At 39.6% G+C, this 18,519-nt stretch overlaps 1 protein-coding gene across 1 annotated transcript in view; it reads left to right on the top strand.

Moving 5' to 3' along the window:
* Window positions 1–13,599, top strand: part of LOC104158009 (transmembrane protein 132B-like) — a gene marked incomplete at its 3' end in the record, with an annotated part of 106,290 nt that extends 92,691 nt beyond the window's left edge. The window contains exon 3 of the mRNA XM_009695566.1: window positions 13,413–13,599. Within this exon, the coding sequence (XP_009693868.1) occupies window positions 13,413–13,599 (187 nt within the window). The remainder of the gene's footprint in view (window positions 1–13,412) is intronic.
* Between the last annotated feature and the right edge of the window lie 4,920 nt (window positions 13,600–18,519).

The raw sequence follows: 18,519 nt of genomic DNA, 5'->3' as shown, positions 1-18,519 counted from the left end.
TTCAGCTGACTGTCCAGAACAAAATTATAAACACATGAGATAAGATTAATAAAAGCACCAAACTGCTGGGTGGATATTCCCATTACTGTATACAAGCTAGACAGCATCCTCCTCCACCAGTTTCCTAGTTTGATAAATGCCTTGAGCTGATTTAAAAATGTGTAGGTTATTTTTAACCATGGTAGCGGAGCCATCTGTATTGTATCTGATGAAGTTCTGTGATAGAGCAAATTGATTTATTCTATCTCCTTACAAGTTATACTAAGCTTTATGTTATAAATAAGCTGGTTTGAAGTACATGATGTCATTGAGCTTGAAAGTCTCTAGATAAATTTGTACTTAAAGGGTTTGTGCTTTCTGTATGAATTCAAATTGGTGCAGATTGTTATATCTCTTTTTTTGTCTCTGTCTTGTGGACTGCAAGCTTTCTGAGGTCAGGACTGTCTTTATAGTTGTGTTTGTATGAAATACACAGAGGGCCCAAATCCAAGACTGATACTCTTGTATGTTACAGAAATAAAATAAGAACAATCAACAAAACCAGAAACACAACGTTTGATGGCAGGATTTTCAGAAGGACTGCAAGGAACTGTATGCCTATATCCTACCATTTGTTGGTATAAAATACAGGGAATTAATGAGGAGCTCATTTCACTTGAGGTATAACCCGTCCTGGATGTAGCAGGGCCGTGCCTTATGCCATGGCAAGTCTGAACTGAGGTCAGATTTGAGAACTCTGCTTTGATTTCTGTTCCAGGAGGTGAACGGGGCTGTTGGCACCACAGACCGGTACTTCTTCCCTTTGCCTTGCTCTGAGGTCACTGGGGCTTCTGTGAAAGTCCATGGGAAAGGTGCCCATAGCAGGAAGAGGAGAGAATTGACCAAATGCTGCAAAGAATATAATAAATCCTGTCTTAGTTGACTGCTTACAGAACCAGCAGAAATGGTGGCTTAAATAAGGTAGAACTTCTGAAAGAGGTGGACTAGAATCACTGTCCCTGTGTTTAAGGATGGTTTTTGAGAGACCAATATTGAAGACAGGATGTTGCCTAATGAGTGCCATGTATGGTGCAGATTTTGCTGTAATTAAAAAGAAAATGAGCAATGCTTTAATTGAGATCTGAAGATTAAAAGTTAAAAGCTCAGTATCCTCTATTACTTATTGTCAGATAGGAATTACATTGCATATGTGTAACAAACCATTGCATTTTAAAAATGGAACCATAAAAAAGCTGCTGTAATTTAAAAGCAGCCAATTTACTAGGAGTACAGTTTGCAGCTCTGTCACTTGCTAATCAGTCTGTTAAACATAATAGCCATTCTTGTCTGGAGGCAGTTAATCATGTTGTGAATGCACTTATCAGCGCGTATTAGAAATACAATACAAGACTTTCCAACAGAGGAATGGATGCAATTACTGCAATCAGTATACATTTAGCTACTGTCTTATACCATGTTTTTCTTTCCATTTACTTTTTTTTTCCCTTTTAAGTAGTCCAGCAGTGATAGATTTTCTCTTAGAAAAATATAAAGGGCACACTTGAAAGTGTTGTTAAACTCAACAGACATGCTCAAATGCAACCTGTCGATCTAAATGAGAGATGACTGCTGGCTGCTTGAACCTTTCCTGGACCCAGCAGTGTTGGAAGCTGCTGGCTTTGAGTGTTGTGGTGATGGTTTTCAAGGCCTTTGAGCATTTTCACTGATAGGCTGGGAACGTGTCTGTGGAGGCATTCTGTTAGGTGGTGGGGTGCTGAAGTTGCTGCATTTGAATTAGACTAAAGGAGCTCAGCATATGGATGAACTCTTTTTTTTTTTTTTTTTTTCTTTTTCTTTCCCCTGTGCTTCTCTACATCTAAATCAATAGCAATGAGGGATCTCAAAGTTTTTGAAAGGGGATATTGAAAAAGCATGAAAGCTAATTGCTTCCAGCATGACTACCCACCAGCAATGGATGTAAATACAGCTGTCTCAAAGAATGCCAGGACTCAACAAAATCTAAGGATTTCAACTAAACAATTTTCCAGGGCTGAGTGTATTCTTGTATGGGGAGGAAGGGAGTTGGGAGGGAGGCAGGAGGAGGGAAGGGATTACAAAATCCTGAAAAGATTCAGAAAAGAGAGGAATAGAAGAAGGATGATTTTGTAAATTCTGCTTTACATTAACCCTTAATGTTAGGGATATTTTATGCAGCTTGACGTGATTAGCAGCGCTTGCAGGAAACTGCCTTCTCTTTCTAGAAATCCTTTTATCTGACTGTTCTTCGTGACAGCTGGTATTTTTGCTTAGGTAACATTTTTAGTTGTAGCAAGGAAAACAAAAAAGCAAAACGATCCCCAAATTGTATGACTATTAGAGTGGGTAATAAGGGAGTCAATATAACATCATATCTGCCGCACCAGTAATTTTGTTACTGTTGTGTTTGGGTCATATATTGCTCAGACTCCCCAAGAAAACGTGGGAGGTCCTCAGTGCGATGTCCTTAACGGTAATACTTCCTGACGGTGCAGGCGGCTTCTCTGCCTCTCACTGAGGAGCAGCTCAGCTTGGATGCTCAGCCCCACTCCATCTGCAGGCTGTTGAAGCCTTCATTGCTGAGGAAAGTCATTGAAATGAAGTCCTGGGGGGATGTTTTATCATAAACACAGGGGAGTGGGGAAGGCAGGATGGAACACCACTTCTCCCCTTTCTATTTCTAATTATTCCTTTCCAGACCCTAAATGAATTAACCTCACTTACTACTCGTGCCTGAACTCATTTATTCATGATATGACCTTAGCTCTGAGCAATATCCCAGCAGCCCCCCATTAGCTGTCACTACATTTGAATTCATCACATGTTGGGAAATCATTGTCTTGCAAGTGTGACAAAGTAGTGATTACCCTTTGAAAAGGTGACCTAGAGACATTACGTGGTGCCCATTGAGTTGACCTTACTTTCATGCCATTAAAAAGTAATTGTGGAATGATTTTTAGGAAGAGAAATATTAAATCCACCTCTCTGCTTTTTGTTATTTGAAGTTATCTTTGCACTTCTAGTGAAATTTGGATTCATTTTTAGGACGAAAATAGGCTTTTGGTGGAGTGACTTATATTATAACTGCTTGTTTCTGTCTTGCTTTTAGTTTTGTTGCGAAGATCAGGACTTTAAGCTGATCTTAACAGGCAAAGGGTGGAGGTACGTAGAATTACTGCAGGTGGCTCTTCCTGTTCATACACTGAATGCAGACCCTGATACACCCTGTGTTTGCTCAGCTGGATGAATTAGCCTTGTTTATTAATTAAAACATGGGAAACTGATGTTTATGTGCTAGTTTCACATTTTTATTGTCTGTTCAGTGAGTATCAACAGTGAGAGGAAAAGCTTAACTCTTTTTTAAAATGTAATTATTAGCCTATAAAATAAAACAATTTTATGCACACCATGTGTCTGTCAGGGAAGTGGGGAGAGAGGAGGTCCTGTTTGTGTTCATGTTAATGGACTACATGGATCCCTGCCTTAACTTCTTTGAGGATTTTGTCATGGCCATTTATTTCTTAGCAGAAGTGTGAATTAGCTACAGGACACCCTGCACATTATCTCTCCATCTAAGAGTACATTAGATTTAAAGAAAGCTAGGTCTAATTCATTAGATGGTTAATCTTGTTGAAATCTGAAGAGAATGTAGGAGGAATAAAATAATTCTTGCCCATGTTCTGATTTTGGTTTGTTCTTTAATTATTTCGTGCAGGTGGTATTACAGTAGCTTCCACAGCCGACTCATGAGTTCTGTGCACTCTTAGCAAGCTCTAGAAAGAAAAAAAACTGACCATTTTTTGATTTCCCATTGTCTTTGCTAGCTGCTTGGCATTCTGTTATTTACTCATTTACACTGTCTGCCCATTACGCAAAGGATTAAGTTTAAAAGGTGTTGAATTAGGCTTTTAAAATCCTCAAGAGGAGAGCACCATTTGTCACTGTTTTCATGTATCCTCCAGCACATTAGGTATATTTGTGTCGCAGTCTGCAGCTTGTCTCCCCTTTGCTTTCATTCATAAATTCAGCGTGTGGGGAGTTTGCATCTTTAGATCCCCTCTGGTTGATTTTTCTCCCCAGGGAGATCCAGCTGTCAACCTCAATTGTAATTCTGAAACCAAAACAGCAACTGGATTGCTAGTAACTCTCTCCTAGGTCTAGTTGTGGTTTTCTTTTCTGATGCACTTGGTGTATATAAAAGAGCCTGACCATTAATGCTAATGTCAGGCATATAAAATTCATAAGGTGTTTAAAATGCCGAGGAAACATGTTGTTGGAAATGCAGTTTGAACCGTTAGGGTGCATCCAGGTCACTTACCCAAGCTCTTATCTCTGTCTAGGAAGATGAGAAAACTGTGTACATATTTGTAAATATAAAATTCAGGAGCCTTACATAATTGTGTAAGTTCAGCAGCTGTCACGTAGAGTCACTCTTCCTGAGACTCACAATAAATTTGGAAGAGTGTGCAGGTAAATTAAACTGTTGCACGTCTTCCATTCATAGTTGGCTGGGGAAGAGCAAGACTCTGAATGAAGCACCTTCAGCTATGCTCAGCTGGCAGCCAATGACCTAGTGTAGGGATGGTGAAGGAGCTGAATTGAAGAGTGGCCTTTTTCTTCTGCTTAATTAACTGCAGAAAACTCATTTATTTGGCTGTTGTGTGGTGGCATTATAGACAGACCCAGAGGCTGTCCCATTGCATTGCAGTGTGTCACCAAGCATTTCCAGCAGGTAACTTTTAGGGTATATTCCCTGTCTCCATCATCGAGTCTCTGGATACCCCTGGCCATCCACTCTGTTTTCTTTGAGGTCAAGTGAAGTGTTTGCTGCACTGACTTTACATGCAGCTTGTCTGAAGATACCCATGCCTTGGGTTATTCAGCTGCAGCACAGACCGTGGTAAAAAAGTGCCTCCCAGAGTTGTGTTCTTGTTCTTTTAAAGGTCTTTTGAGAGTGTGGAGGTGGGGGGGTCTTTGTATGCGAGTTCCTGCATGGCAAAGAAGTTCTTGTATCACTGAATTTATTATCTTGAATTTTCAGTCATTCGTTCTTTAAAAATCCATCTCTACTTTACAATATATTTCAGCTGCTTGCACAGCAATGTTCAAAATACACTGTGTGATTATGGTATGTAAATATGTAAGAATTTCTGAATAGTTAAAGAAAAATTATAGGCACAATTTGGGCTGTTGATATTTATTAACTGGTTAGGATTCAGCATAAATCTTCCATCATAAAATCATTCTTATTTTTTAAACAACAATAGCTCCCTCTATATTTGCATCCAACATCAGCTAAACCCTGGCCCCAATTTCTTACTGGATGTGTTTCTTATATTCCCCGGCAAGATGTTTTCTCTTGGCAGAGAAGCTTTATTTTAAGAAATACACAGCACAGCAATAAAGAGGTTCTAAATAGTAGAAAAATATTCTGGTGCAATCAAAATGCTTTTTTAAACCCCAAAAGATTACATGCTGTTTCAAAAGCGGAGTGTCATGACAAAGGAACAAATGGAGCCCCAGTCCCCAGCAATAAATGCTACCAATGGAGCACGCCAATTACACCCATACTGAATTTGGTCCTAAAAGTCCTGTTTTGTTAAAGGCTAACTAAAATAGTATCTAAGGACTCTTTTACCAGAAGAATTTCTGTACACTGTCACAAGGGTGGAAGCAAATAAAAATAATTGAAGCAATTGTCTCAGTTGTCTCCAGGGTTGTCATGATGATGTTGATAAAATCAAATAAAGTGGAAGTTATTGCAAGTTGTTAGTGAGCAGCACAGTTGTGAATTGGCAGTGGAAGAAGCTGAAGAGCTTAAAAGGTTTGCTCATTATCTAGATTTATTGTTTTCAGTTGTGGAAAAATGTTGGCTAAGCAAAATAACATGAATAATATCTGGTCTTGGTGGTGTGTTTTGAACAAAAATATTTTCTTCTGGTTTTTATGGCTTTTACTGGATTATTAAAAAGTGCTATGTTGATCCATACATTCTTAACAGATTTAGCAGCTTGGTGTTTTATCCTCTGTAGCCATTTACATTGCCCAGGCATCTGTGAAGAGCATGAATTTTTACAGCAATGAAAGAAAATTAAGATCAGACACCAAGAAATGTTTTGAAAAAGCCTGTAGTTAGTATAAAGTAAACTGGACAACAGAGCAAGTTCTCTGTTAGACAGCAGAGCAAATTGTAAATTGTGATTTGAAATGCATCACAAGAGGAAACCACGCAAACGTCTTCCATCCCTGCAGATTTACTTGCAACCTGGCATCCATCTTCTCTTTGTTCAACGTTTGGGGCTTCTGCTTTCCACTTCTGTGCTGTGACACGGAAGAAGAGTGAGCAGGGCTTCTTTCAAGCGTTTGTGTCTGCCTTGCACCCCCAACTGTCCTGTTTCCCTCAGCAGAACAAAAACCTCTGGGGGCTATGCAGTAAGGGGCAGTGGCCCTGTGTCATCTGAATGTTTTCACGTTGATGCAAAAGCTTGCAGAAATGCTCAGGGTGTGCAGGTAGTTTGCCCTAGCTTTTAGGGACGTCGCTCAACAGGGATACCTGCTCTTATTTATGCAAAGCTCCAGCCAGGCCCATCTCCAGTGCTCCTCAGGATGAGGCCCTTTCTCAGCAAACTACCCTGGAAGAACAGTATGAGTGGGCTGTTATATACAGCTTTGTGTCCTTACAGCCTAATGGAAATGACATATACTGGGAGAAAAGGGTTCAGGTTTTAACATCCATTATCAAGTCAAACTTTGTATGTGACATGAGGTGTAACTGTTTCATTCGAGTAAGTTGTTCTCAAGTAGGATCTGTGCTTAAGGATGTTGTATCTGTTAGAAGGTATCCTGGCTTTAAAGGTGTTAGCTACTGCCAGTTCCTGTTACCCAGTGCCCACATTCCACAAAGTGGCACTCAGCAAGGTAGAAGGGCTGATAGTATGCAAATCTTCATAATTCAGAAACTCGATGCTACTCTGTTAGTAAGTATTTGCTCTCATTTCCTTCATCTTGGGCTGCTGGGATCTTAATTTCCTTAGGGGGAGAAAGTCAGGACCTTTAATCTGGATCTTTTCCCCAAGAGGTCCTGGCCCTCTGCTGCTTCATTTGCAGGAAATTAGGGTCTTGAGCATTTCCCATCAGTCATTGAAAAGCCTCCTCTTTTAAGTATTTACTCTTCAGTAAACCGTAAGTATGAAATTAATCCTCTTGAGATCAAAGAAGTAAGACCTGTATTACTGAAATATTTTATAAACTAATGTACCTTGTTTATGTAATCCTGTTCTCATTGAATTTGGTGACAATTTGTCAGAGAGAGTAAGAGTTGACCATTATTAACCTTGAAAAGATTCTCAAGCAACATGATACCAGACATTTTATTATTTTCAATTACCTAGTGTCTGCTCCATTTTTTTTAGAGTTTTGTTTACACTGCTGTGGGCCTCATGAACAGATTGCCATTTACTGAAAACATTATTTTATGAATGAATGAAACTCATGATTTCCTGTAATAGCCAACTGCACTAATGGAAGGGTCTGACTTTTATCAACTAAATTGTTGATGAACTGGCAGTGTGAGCCAGGAAACCCTCCATGTGCTAGTGGTACACCCAGCTGAACGCACTGCAAAGTGCCCTGCACTGTCATCCTTCACCATGGCATTCTGCATATTTCATGCTCTCTAAAAATACATAGGGCAGGCTCTTCAGTTTGGTTAGCAGTGTAAATCTTTCTTAATAGCTAATAATAGGCATTTGTTTATTTAAGGTAACTACTGACTATTTAGACTGTCACTACCATCATAACATCAATCACTCTGTATCATTCCAGTACTTAATTCAGTATTCCATGTTTGGCTTAGACAAAAATTAGGAATAAATTAAATTCAGTGTTATTTCAATGCCAGGTGATTTTGTAGTACTTACTAAAACTGCTAAAATTAGAGCTATGGTGGACCTTCACAGTAATCTCTTATTTTCTCAAGAAAAGCCTAGGCAGTTCCATATAAATACTTAATAAGTTAATAAATCATAGAGTTATAGAATGATTTGGGTTGGAAGGGACCTTAAAGACCACTTAGTTCCAACCTCCCTGCCATGGACAGGAACACCTTCCACCAGACCAGGTTGCTCAAAGCCCTATCCAACTTGGCCTTGAACACTTCCAGGGATGGGGCCTCTGGTGCCTCACCACCCACATCATGAAGAATTTCTTCCTAATATCTCATCTAAATCTTCCCTCTTCCAGTTTAAAGCCATTGTCCCTTGTCCTATCACCACATGCTCTTGTAAAAGGCACCTCCTCAGCTTTCTTGTAGCCCTTTTAGGTACTGGAAGGCTGCTCTAAGGTCTCCCTGGAGCCTTCTCTTCTCCGGGCTGAACAACCCCAACTCTTTCAGCCTGTCCTCACAGGAGAGGTGCTCCAGCCCTTGGATCATCTTTGTAGCCTCCTCTGGACTCTCTCCAACAGGTCCATGTCCTTCTGGTGTTAGGGGCCTCAGAGCTGAACACAGTACTCAAATGTAGAGAAAGAAAATCTGATATTGAATTTTTTTTAGATTCAGATTTAAAATACACATATTTTTCCTACTGTCTGCATATACTAGCAGATTCAGGAAGAAAATCAATCCGAATATATTTAACAAGGTAACATGACAGATAGTCCTCCAAAACCAGTGTGAATCTTTACAAAGCATCTGATTGCTGTAATGCAAGAGTTCTCTAAGGTGCTTAGGAGCACTTGAAACCCAGACCTTAGTGGTTTGTACAGCCTGTGATTTGTTCCACTGGGAGTGTGTTTTTAACTGAGGAGAGGCTCTGCCTCTGGGTGGAGGGCTCACTCCTTTATGGCTTAATGTGCATCCAGAGGAAATACTTGAGGTTCAGCTTGGCAAGCTGAGCGAGGCAGTTGGGCTCTGCATGCCTGCAGCTGCCCGCCTGGATGTGTCCATTGCAGCATGGTTCTGCAACTTAGTAACGTTTTCCTCTCCCAATTAACTCTTTTTATCCTGGAGTTCGTTGGAGCTAGAGTTGGCTTTATTTGGCATGGATTTATACCATTCTGTGCTAAAACTCTGTTCTCTTCTATTCCAGGCTGAGATCGTAACCATGCCTACTAACTGCTTGGGACAGAATGAAGACTGTATATGTTACAAAGCTTGACTGGGCTGTTGGGGACGTGGTTTGAATGCATTAGATATATGTGAGGTTAGACAACAGGAAATTGTGCAGAAATCTCAAGGTTTTGCAGATTCTTCTAGCACCTAGCAGAGGCAGTATTGTAAAAGTACACAAATAGATTATAAATTGCAATTTGAACAAGAGGGCCTACTTACTGGAGTTTGCGGGAGGAAATAAATCCAAGCCCATGGTTTCTTTTTCTCCTCTTACCAGAAAGAAAAATGTGTAATGAATGTCTCATGTCTGAAACACTGGGCTGGATTCATCAAAGGGAGTTAGTAATTACCAAATTGAGAGAATCATGAAGCGCTTTTCTAAATTTGAAAGACTCATCAAGAATAGATCAGGAGCAGGCAAAATTAATAGTTATGAACTCATTTCCATAGAAATGGACTTATTAGCAAGCATGCCAGCTGCCTAAAATTATAAGGTCTTTTCCTTGTGCTTGCAGGAAATAATCTTTTTTTATAAAAGTAATTTTGACTTTTTATTTTTTATTGCTCCTCTAAACTAGGGTTTGGCAAAATCCTTCTAAACCAGGAAAAGACTTCACTGGACAATAGGAATATTTAACTAAAAAGAGAAGAAAGATGTGGAAAGGAGAAGTGATTTATAGTCCTTGCATTCCATCAGATTCTTCCCAATAGTGCAAACTTATTTAAGAGAAAAATGGAATAAGTCTCAAGAAAAAGCTGAAAAATCTTTCTAGGATAGAGTTTGGTTTAGTGGGATTTAATGGCTGATAACAGCATGAGTTACATTCGTCATCTTCTCTGCTAGTGGATTTTCCCACTGGTACTGTTTTGTCTTCACCAGGCAGTTGCAGATCAACAGTGACTACAAAGACCAACACACTGGCCACCAGCTACAAATCAGACTAAAAGCTGAAGATTTGCCCTGGCAGGGTGGAACGACTCCTTTTAAAAAGGGTTATAGTGTAGTGCTTCATAGCCAGGAGAGAAATTTAGATACCGGTGTTGCGCTGTGGATTTATCAGCTAATGGAGCTGACATAAGTAAATCCTAACCTTTAAGGTCTTGCTTATGGTTTAATTTACGTCTGGTTTTACTTTAGCAGCCTCCATCCATTTCAGTGGAAAAAGGCAGTGGTCTCCCACACAGTATTATAGAGGATGGTTAATAAATTGTAAGAATTATGAATATAGTACCAGTCTTCCCACTAGGAAAGAAGCCCCTGTAGGATAAGAGATACAGTGGCCAGTAGGAAGGCACTAGTCTGAGCAAGGAAGAAATTCACTTTTCAGGTTTTATCACGGGTTTGTTATAGTTGTAACATGGGAAGAGACTTAGAACAAAGAGGGTGGATCGGTCCATGGGGTACTCTATGTCCCAGATACTGTAAGACTTGGCATTGCTTGAAGGCCAAATCTTTGTCCTAAAGAGGAAAAGAGGGAGACCATAATTTTAGAGAAGATTCATTGACCTGCTGTTCCGAAGGTCATGGGAAACCTGCTGGTGAATAAAGGAGTCCAGAAAGTTGAATACTGGTTTGCTAAAGCTATACAGTCAGTCGAGAAACTCTGTAAGTGAAAGATGGTTAGATACAGTAAGTCCATCTCTTTCACAAATGTCAAATGAAAATAAGTGGATCTTTCTTTAATCAATATTAGTATGTCATGCTACATGATTTGCTTCTGAGGCAAAGCAGAAAACATTTGACAAGGCACGTTGTTTTTCCAGGTGATGATAAGGATTCACTTTTGGAACCAGGACCTAAGAAGTACTGGGTCCTGGGAGAGCTGGGAAGTCAGCTTTGCTTTAGTTCATATGTTAATATTAATTAGATCTGAGGAAGGTTTATGTATGTGAGTTGCTGCTCTTTTGTAGATGCACAGAGACTCATTTCTAATCCAACAGTATATAACCACGGCTGCCTTTAAATGAAACTTATGTCTTTTATAGCTGTACAGCCGTGCTAAGGATGCAGTGAAGGTCTTTGCATATTTACAAGCACGAGTCATTTTACTCCCTGGCCATTACTTCAGCTTACTATTTAGGCAAGACACACACATGCTTTTCTTAGGGAGATCTGAGTCCCAGTCTGTCTTAAAAATATAAAACCACTATTACAGTTACTTTTTGGATGTGTAAAAAGAAAAACAGGAAGGGAATAATTGAAGGCATGATGGACCAAACTCAAAGAAGTGCCAATCGGTGGAACATGTGCAATGGATTTATTGGTGCAGAGTAACCTGACATATTATTTAAGTGGTGAATCTAAAGCAAAACCCTTCATCAGTGGTTTTGTACTGAATTTGAAACCACTCGTGGGTGTTTTTGTAAGTGGTGACTATTGAACAAATTAAACCTAAATCGCAGATCTAAACATACATTCACAGACCCAATATCTAGATCCATAGTTAGTGTAAAGCTCATTTCTAAATTTTATTTCTGTGTTGTGAGCAAATTGATTGTATGTAATCTAGATAAAACAAACTGCCAGAAGTGATACACGGAAAACTATGAAGTTGAGTACTCCATCGCGGTGCCCAGACTGGTTATGTTTTTAACAAAAATGGTTTAATTACATCCCTGGTATTGTGTAATAATATTTGTCTTAAGAGGTTTTCACTGATTGTCTGGTTGGCTGCCCAAAAGATGCCTTAATAGCTTCTAGTTTTGCCTGGAGGTGGATTTTATCTTCTGTCAGCATGGAAAATATTTATCCTCCAGGCTTGAAGCATATGTTTATGTTGTTTGTTGTCAGAAAGAAAACATGAAAATCAATAATTCCTGTTCAGATTTTTTTCCTTTACAATGCGCCTTCAAAAACATATGGCAGAACCAGATTCTGCCTCTGTGCAGTTGGGAAGAGGAAAAGGATGTTGAAAGTCTCTGTTCTTTGTAGCGGCAGGCTAAAACTTTCTATGAACACAGCTCTTGGGGTCACTACTTTAGAGTAAAGGCACACAAATGATGTACCATGGGACAGGATAGAGGGTGAAATTACAGAGGGCGGGTGATTACTGAGGGTTGCCTGCATGCACAGGATGCATCCCTAGATTGGGAACAAGCTATGTCCTGCTCACCATAAGAGCACATTCAAGTCATTACAGAATGGCCTCACGTGCTGCAAATTCAGATTTTAACCTATTTTATGAGCATGTACTCTGAAACTTTAGTAAATTGATAACATAGTTGTCTCTTCAACAGAATATGATTAAGCAGTTGGGTCTGCAGTCAGGTAAGCTGCCTTTCCATCCCACCTCCGTGTTTTGTAAGCTGCATCAGGTCTCCACACTGCAGGTGTCTGTCTGGGAAATTGGGGCAGGAACTTGTGTGCTGCTTTGTAAAGTACCTTAATTTTTGTGGAAGTAAAGTGTTGGATGAGCAAAGGTCTGTTTTCTAAATACATCCCTGCTGTGGGTATGCTGAGTGCTATTGGTTAAATCTTGGTGTCTTGTTTTCTTCTCTGTAACATGAAGATAGGATCTGTCTTTCTAACCTGAGGATTAATTATTAATATTTACATAGTGTTGGACCAGAGGAGAGTGCTGAGTGGTGGTGTTAACAAAAGAAGCAGAAGTAATTTTTAAATACAGTTCTGAATGCTAGGCATTTATATCCATTTCTTTACCTTTAAACTTTTATTTTCAGATGAGAAATATATAATGATCACCATATAATTGCAAGTCTGTACCACTGACGAGAAGAATGTTTTCATGACTTGAAAAAAATGAAAATCTACCCCCCATTTTTGTCATGTATAATTTCTGCAAATCTATTTTTTTCACTGAGATAAAGACAAGTTTGGGTTTGAAAGACTTTCACACACACATGCACACACGAGCTCATTTCTGATACAGCATGAGGAATGGCCAAGTACTCTGTTATTTCAGAGCATCAATATTTGCAGCAACAAAATTATAATAATGCTGTATTAAATAATTTAGCAACATCTGTGCAATGCAGTTCCCAGGGTTTGAGGCTTATTCTGTAAGTTCATTGTGATTATGGAGAATGAATGCCTGAGCTTAATAGGAAAAATGCCTCCATTTCAGGAAACTAAAAGATATAGTGTCACTTTCTCTGTAAAGTATGGCTGTTACCCAGTGTGTAGTTTGATGTAGGTTTCTGTAAGCGTCTTCAAGCCTGTGTGTTGAATTTATTGGTAAATCTTCTGGTGAATAGAAAAGAGAAATCAAAAAATATTTTGTTATTAACATCCTACTGATATTGTGGGCAATTTTGTGTTTTTTTCCAGAGCAAACATGTCCTCCTACGAGATCCTGCAGATGGACTTTGAGATCGACAACACTAGCAGCCTGGCAGGGGCCCAGCAAATTACCTGGCAGGTGGAATACCCTCGAGATGACTCCGTGAGCGAACTGGTGGTCTCCGAGATCTTTGTCAGCCGAACAATGTTTGTGGGAATTGTTCCTCTTGCGATGGTAGGAACCTACTGCTTCTTCTTTCTGCTAAATATTGCCGTTGATTCTCATTAGTATTCAAGGGAATGTGAGCCATTTTATTATATGCTACTTCCTATGCACCTGCTGCAAGTGATTTAAATGCAAAAAATACATTTCAATAATATTTTATTTACCTGATATGCCATAATAGCTCCTTGGAAACCATTTGAGTCTTTTGTGAAAATCCTTTACCGTTTGTGGATTATTGGCCTGGTACATGGTAATAGCTCCTTTGGAGCCATTGTCTTCTGGTGTATTAATGCGACTGCCATGCATGTGCTCTAAGGGTAAATGTTGCAATTAGTTAGGACATTTTCAATGAAATAAATTAGCATGCATGTGTGGGAAACTTCATTGCTAAACCAAACAACTGGACTGTTTTCTGCTTTGCTTTTCCCCAAAGAACCACACAGACTAGTGAGCTGCAAAGTGTCATTTTAATAAAAGGTCCGTTCTGAGTTACAGAGAAAGGACAAAATACTTTCTGAAGATGTAGGTGTTGGCCATGTTTTCCAGGCAGGGTTGAAGGGGTACGTGTGCAGAAAGTTTGAAGCTGATGGTTTATTTAAAAAATGCAAATATCTACTTCTAAAATCAAGCGCACCTTTTCTAGGAGGGACCTTTGGCCTATGTTTGGGCCTGATGGACTTTTTAGTACCAGAGCTTTAAGCTTACACCAGTGATTTCAGTTGGGATATTCTGATGTAAAACTAGAGAAACAGCCAGCAAGACTGGATGTTACACCAGTTCCCTCAGAAACACTCTGGTAATTTTTTACTTTCTCATGAACATTTGTTCTTCCTTTCTGAGTCAGTCTGTGCTGATTTTTTTGCTATTACAACCAACAAATACTGGCATTCTCCTCTGCACAACCACTATCTTCTCCTACTATGACAGAAGCAAGGAAAGATGCTTGTAAAGGTAAACAAGACCCTAAATAATTTTAAATTCCAGTTCCTACTGCCAAAGGCTACACATGCTGGCAGCTTAGTGACAGGGGAGAAATTATATGCAGCAAAGTCAATAGAGACTTTTCTTCTAGTGCCTTTTTTTTGAAGCGTGTAGGAGATGAAACAAAACTCTAACTGCGTGGATGGAATATTATCAAGTAGTAATGGTGAATCAGATATAATAATGACAGAATATGGTGCATGAACAGTCTTGCACATAGCATTGCCGATTTCAAATAGATAGCATGGAATTTGTGCCGTGTGGAGCAGCACAGATAGAAAAGTGAATCCAACCCAAAAGCCCATTGTGAATGTTGGATCAGAGCTCTGCTGTTGTCTCTGCCAGGGTTTTGCCAGGGTTTTACTTCATCTCTTTGTAGTTATGGCAGATGTTGGCCACTTTAGCTGTCTCTAAATGTCCTTGGATAAAATCTGTGACTGAACCTGATTTCAAAGTGGAACTAATCTAATCTCTGACACTTTGTAATTGTAAACTAACCATGGAGTAAAGGAAAAAGCTTCTTTTGTGAATTCTGACCTTAATCCTTAAATGGGTATCTCATGTGGGCTATTACTTTGCTGTTGCAAGTGAGCATCCTTGACTGGCTTGGCCCAAGGCTGATAGGAGAATTGATGACCACAATGGCAGGAACAACAGCTTTTATTTGCATTTCTCTCCCTCATGTTTGTCAGTGTGCAGTGCTGCTTCATTTAACAGTCACTGAATGGTGCAGGCTCTGGCACTGCATTGCCCAGTCAGGAACAAAAAAATAAGTGTTCTGTGCATCATCCTGTGTTGTTCAGAGAAATGTGTTCCCGAGGCCCAGAGTTCCTGACTGAACTAAATGCATTTAATGTTCATTCCTCTTCAAGATTTGCCTGGCTCGTTGGTAAGGCAGTCTCCCTCTGAGTGCAGGTGGTATCTGTAAAGGAGAGTTTTTCATCTTCTGGACCATGGTCCCCCAGAAGAGCACCACGGAAGTGTCCAGAAACCAGTGTGTTTCCATGCCTTTGCCATTGCATTGAAAATAAATTACTTGCTGTTCTGTTTCAGTGCATCCACCCTTTCATGGGAAACATTGAATGTTTGTAGATGAAAACAGAATTCCTTGGAGAGTGTAAGGTTTGAGCAAAACATTTACACCATGATTTGCGGGAGTGAACATTTTGATGGGATTACTGAAACCTCATGGTGTTTCAGTGGTAATGACATAAGCATTTACATGAAGAAGTGCAGCTCAGTGTCATGAAGAGGAAAAATTTCTTTCCAATAAGAAGACTGAGGTGAATTCAGTAGGAGCTTAGTGGAGGAGAAATTAGCTGTGAAATGCTGCAAAAGAAAAATGAACTTTAATGTGTGGATCTCTTTCTGTAGGCCACTTTAGTTCTTTTATTAAAAAGACATCCTCGTCCACATGGTTTGGAATATCGCTGTTTTATTCCTGCAGTTGGTCATGAGTTTATCTTTGTTTTCCATGCTGCTTTCTTAAACAAAAAGGAGAAAATCAGAAGAGCCCCCAGATAATTTATTCTGTCATTGCATTGTGGTGACTCTGGAGATAGCGGTGGGGATATTTTTCTCATTACTAGCTGGCTTTTTTTTTTGTAGATAAAGATATGGGAGACTGCATGGTAACATTTGAATAATAGCCTGATGAAAAGAGCTGATTTTTTTACTTTAGTGAGTTTATGAAGCCCTTAACATCAAATCTCATGTTCTTAACATTTACATTTGGTAGCAAGCTTGAAAGGCATTTTTGTTTGTTTGGGGTTTTTTTTTCTTTTTGGTTTTTCTAAGTGAAGATACAGCTGATTTTTGCACATTATGTAGCAAAAAATAGCTCCTTATTAAAAGACAATCTTGCTGTAATGAATTGATATTGCAGTTTATTTCTGGCTGGTCTGTTGGTATCAAATCAGCAGTGCATTAATAGGCACTGTTTTGAGATGCACAGAAGGAGGCAGAAGTCTACAGGTGAAATCCTGGCCAGGGTAGCACCCATCAGCTGTGCTCTGTGCCTGCTCTTAGCCTGCTCCTGAGATGAGGTTATCTGACATAACTCAGTGAAAGAACATTATGATCAACTGCAATGCCAATATGCTGTGATTGAAAAGGAACAGAGATTTTTAAGCCTTGATAGGGACATTAGGAAGTACTAGAAACTTGTTAGCTTGTGAGAAAAGTAGAAATACTTAGTGTAGCAAACCCAACTGTTCTTCCTTCTGTATGGTAGCTGTAAAAATACTGTGGGCTTCTTGGGGAGTTTTGCATATTTTTGGAAGAGGGCTAAAATACAGTCTTGGAATATTGGGAATTCCTCCCAAATGATTGATTTTAATTTGAATGATCCGCTATATAATAAATCTCAGTGTTATTTATGGCCAAATTCAGTGCATTCAAAATACGTAAATAAATAAAACGTTTGCACTAATGACAGAAAATAAAACAAAATTTCGTATTGAAAGAAAGCCTGCTTTCTGTGTTATCTGACAGTTCTCCCCAAATCCTTGAGCTCCTTCTAATTGAAACATCCACTTTCAACAAGTGCACAGGGTCAGACGGTTGGGATTTCCAAGGGAACTACATCCAGATGGAAACAGCACAGTCCAGTAATTTAGGATTTGCTTTCTGAAAGTCTTCATATCAAGATGGGTAATCACAACTGCATGCAGCCTACACCTCTCAGGAGCTGATTTGGATGACAGCTGTGATAACCCTACTGCTGCTGTAAGGGTTGGCTTGCTTTCTGGAGTGGTTTCTATGGCTCTGCCTGTAAATCAGATGCTTGCTGAAAGGCTTCAGTCCTATAGCACTTATTATAGAGGAACATAGTGGGGAATGCTCTCATTAAGCTCTACTGTCATTTCCATCATTCCCAACTGCCAAGAAGAGTGTGGAAAAGGAAGCGACCCAGTCTGCTTACATATATGGCCAGAGTCTATGAGAAATACATTCGGTTTTACTTGGGGAATGTTTTGAGACATGAAAGGACGTAAGAGGGTAGACTGTATCTTTCAGCCTGTGCCCCCCTCCAAAAAAACCCAAACCAAAGCCTGCAGTTTTTGTTTCATCCAAACATGGCCTTATTACATCTTAGCAGGTGACTGGAGCACCGGTTCAAAATCAATTCAGAGTGCAAAGCGCTTATTGTCTCACTGGCACCGTTTCCAGCCTCACCTAGGATCTGATCGCAGATGGTGTTGCTGTGTGCATTTTACACCATTTTAGAAACAGATTGTTTATTTTGTCTAGTACGCAATGTGACTTATGCTGTGGTATCAGAGAGGATTCTGGGCCTCACATACCTATCCTACCTAGGCTTTGTTTTATAAACTGACTGATATCCCAAAGTGCTTCCACCGATAGCCTGCGTTTTGTTCCTGGAAGGTTTTCTTTCTGTAGATGAGGCTAGATTGAGAAATTCACTCCTCCTGAGTATGAAAATTGGATATATGCAATATGCAATCCTCTTGTATAGCTCTAAAGGTATAAACATATATGTATCGAGACAAGGTGTCCTAAGATACCCAGATATGAGTATGCAGGGAAATATACGATTCTTTCTTAGTTACTTTTTTCAGACTACTTTAGAAGTGGTTGGTGAAATTCTAAATTCTTTGGACAACGCAAAGCTCAAAACGTAGCAGCCTCTGAGATCCTTCAGAGTGCTGCTGTTCTAATCCCAGCAGCTGGGCAGCTAGGTTCCTGTTAGGAGGGACAATGGGTTTGAAAATGAATGAAAACCATCTATGTGTGTGTATTCCTCTATAAGTACAACTTTGCAGGACATTCTAAATTCATTTTCTGTGAACTGTGGCACATAAAATATGTGAAGATGCATTGTCCTGTAACTGCTAGAGCATTTTCTGATAGCTAAAAGGAATTGGATAGGCCTGCTTACATAGGGAAAATAAATACATGCTAATTCCTGAAACTCCATGCAAATTA

Source organism: Cariama cristata, unplaced genomic scaffold (genome assembly GCF_000690535.1).
Source record: "Cariama cristata isolate BGI_N322 unplaced genomic scaffold, ASM69053v1 scaffold7192, whole genome shotgun sequence".
In the NCBI taxonomy this organism is placed as follows: Eukaryota; Metazoa; Chordata; class Aves; order Cariamiformes; family Cariamidae; genus Cariama; species Cariama cristata.
This window is presented reverse-complemented; position numbering and strand designations above follow the sequence as displayed.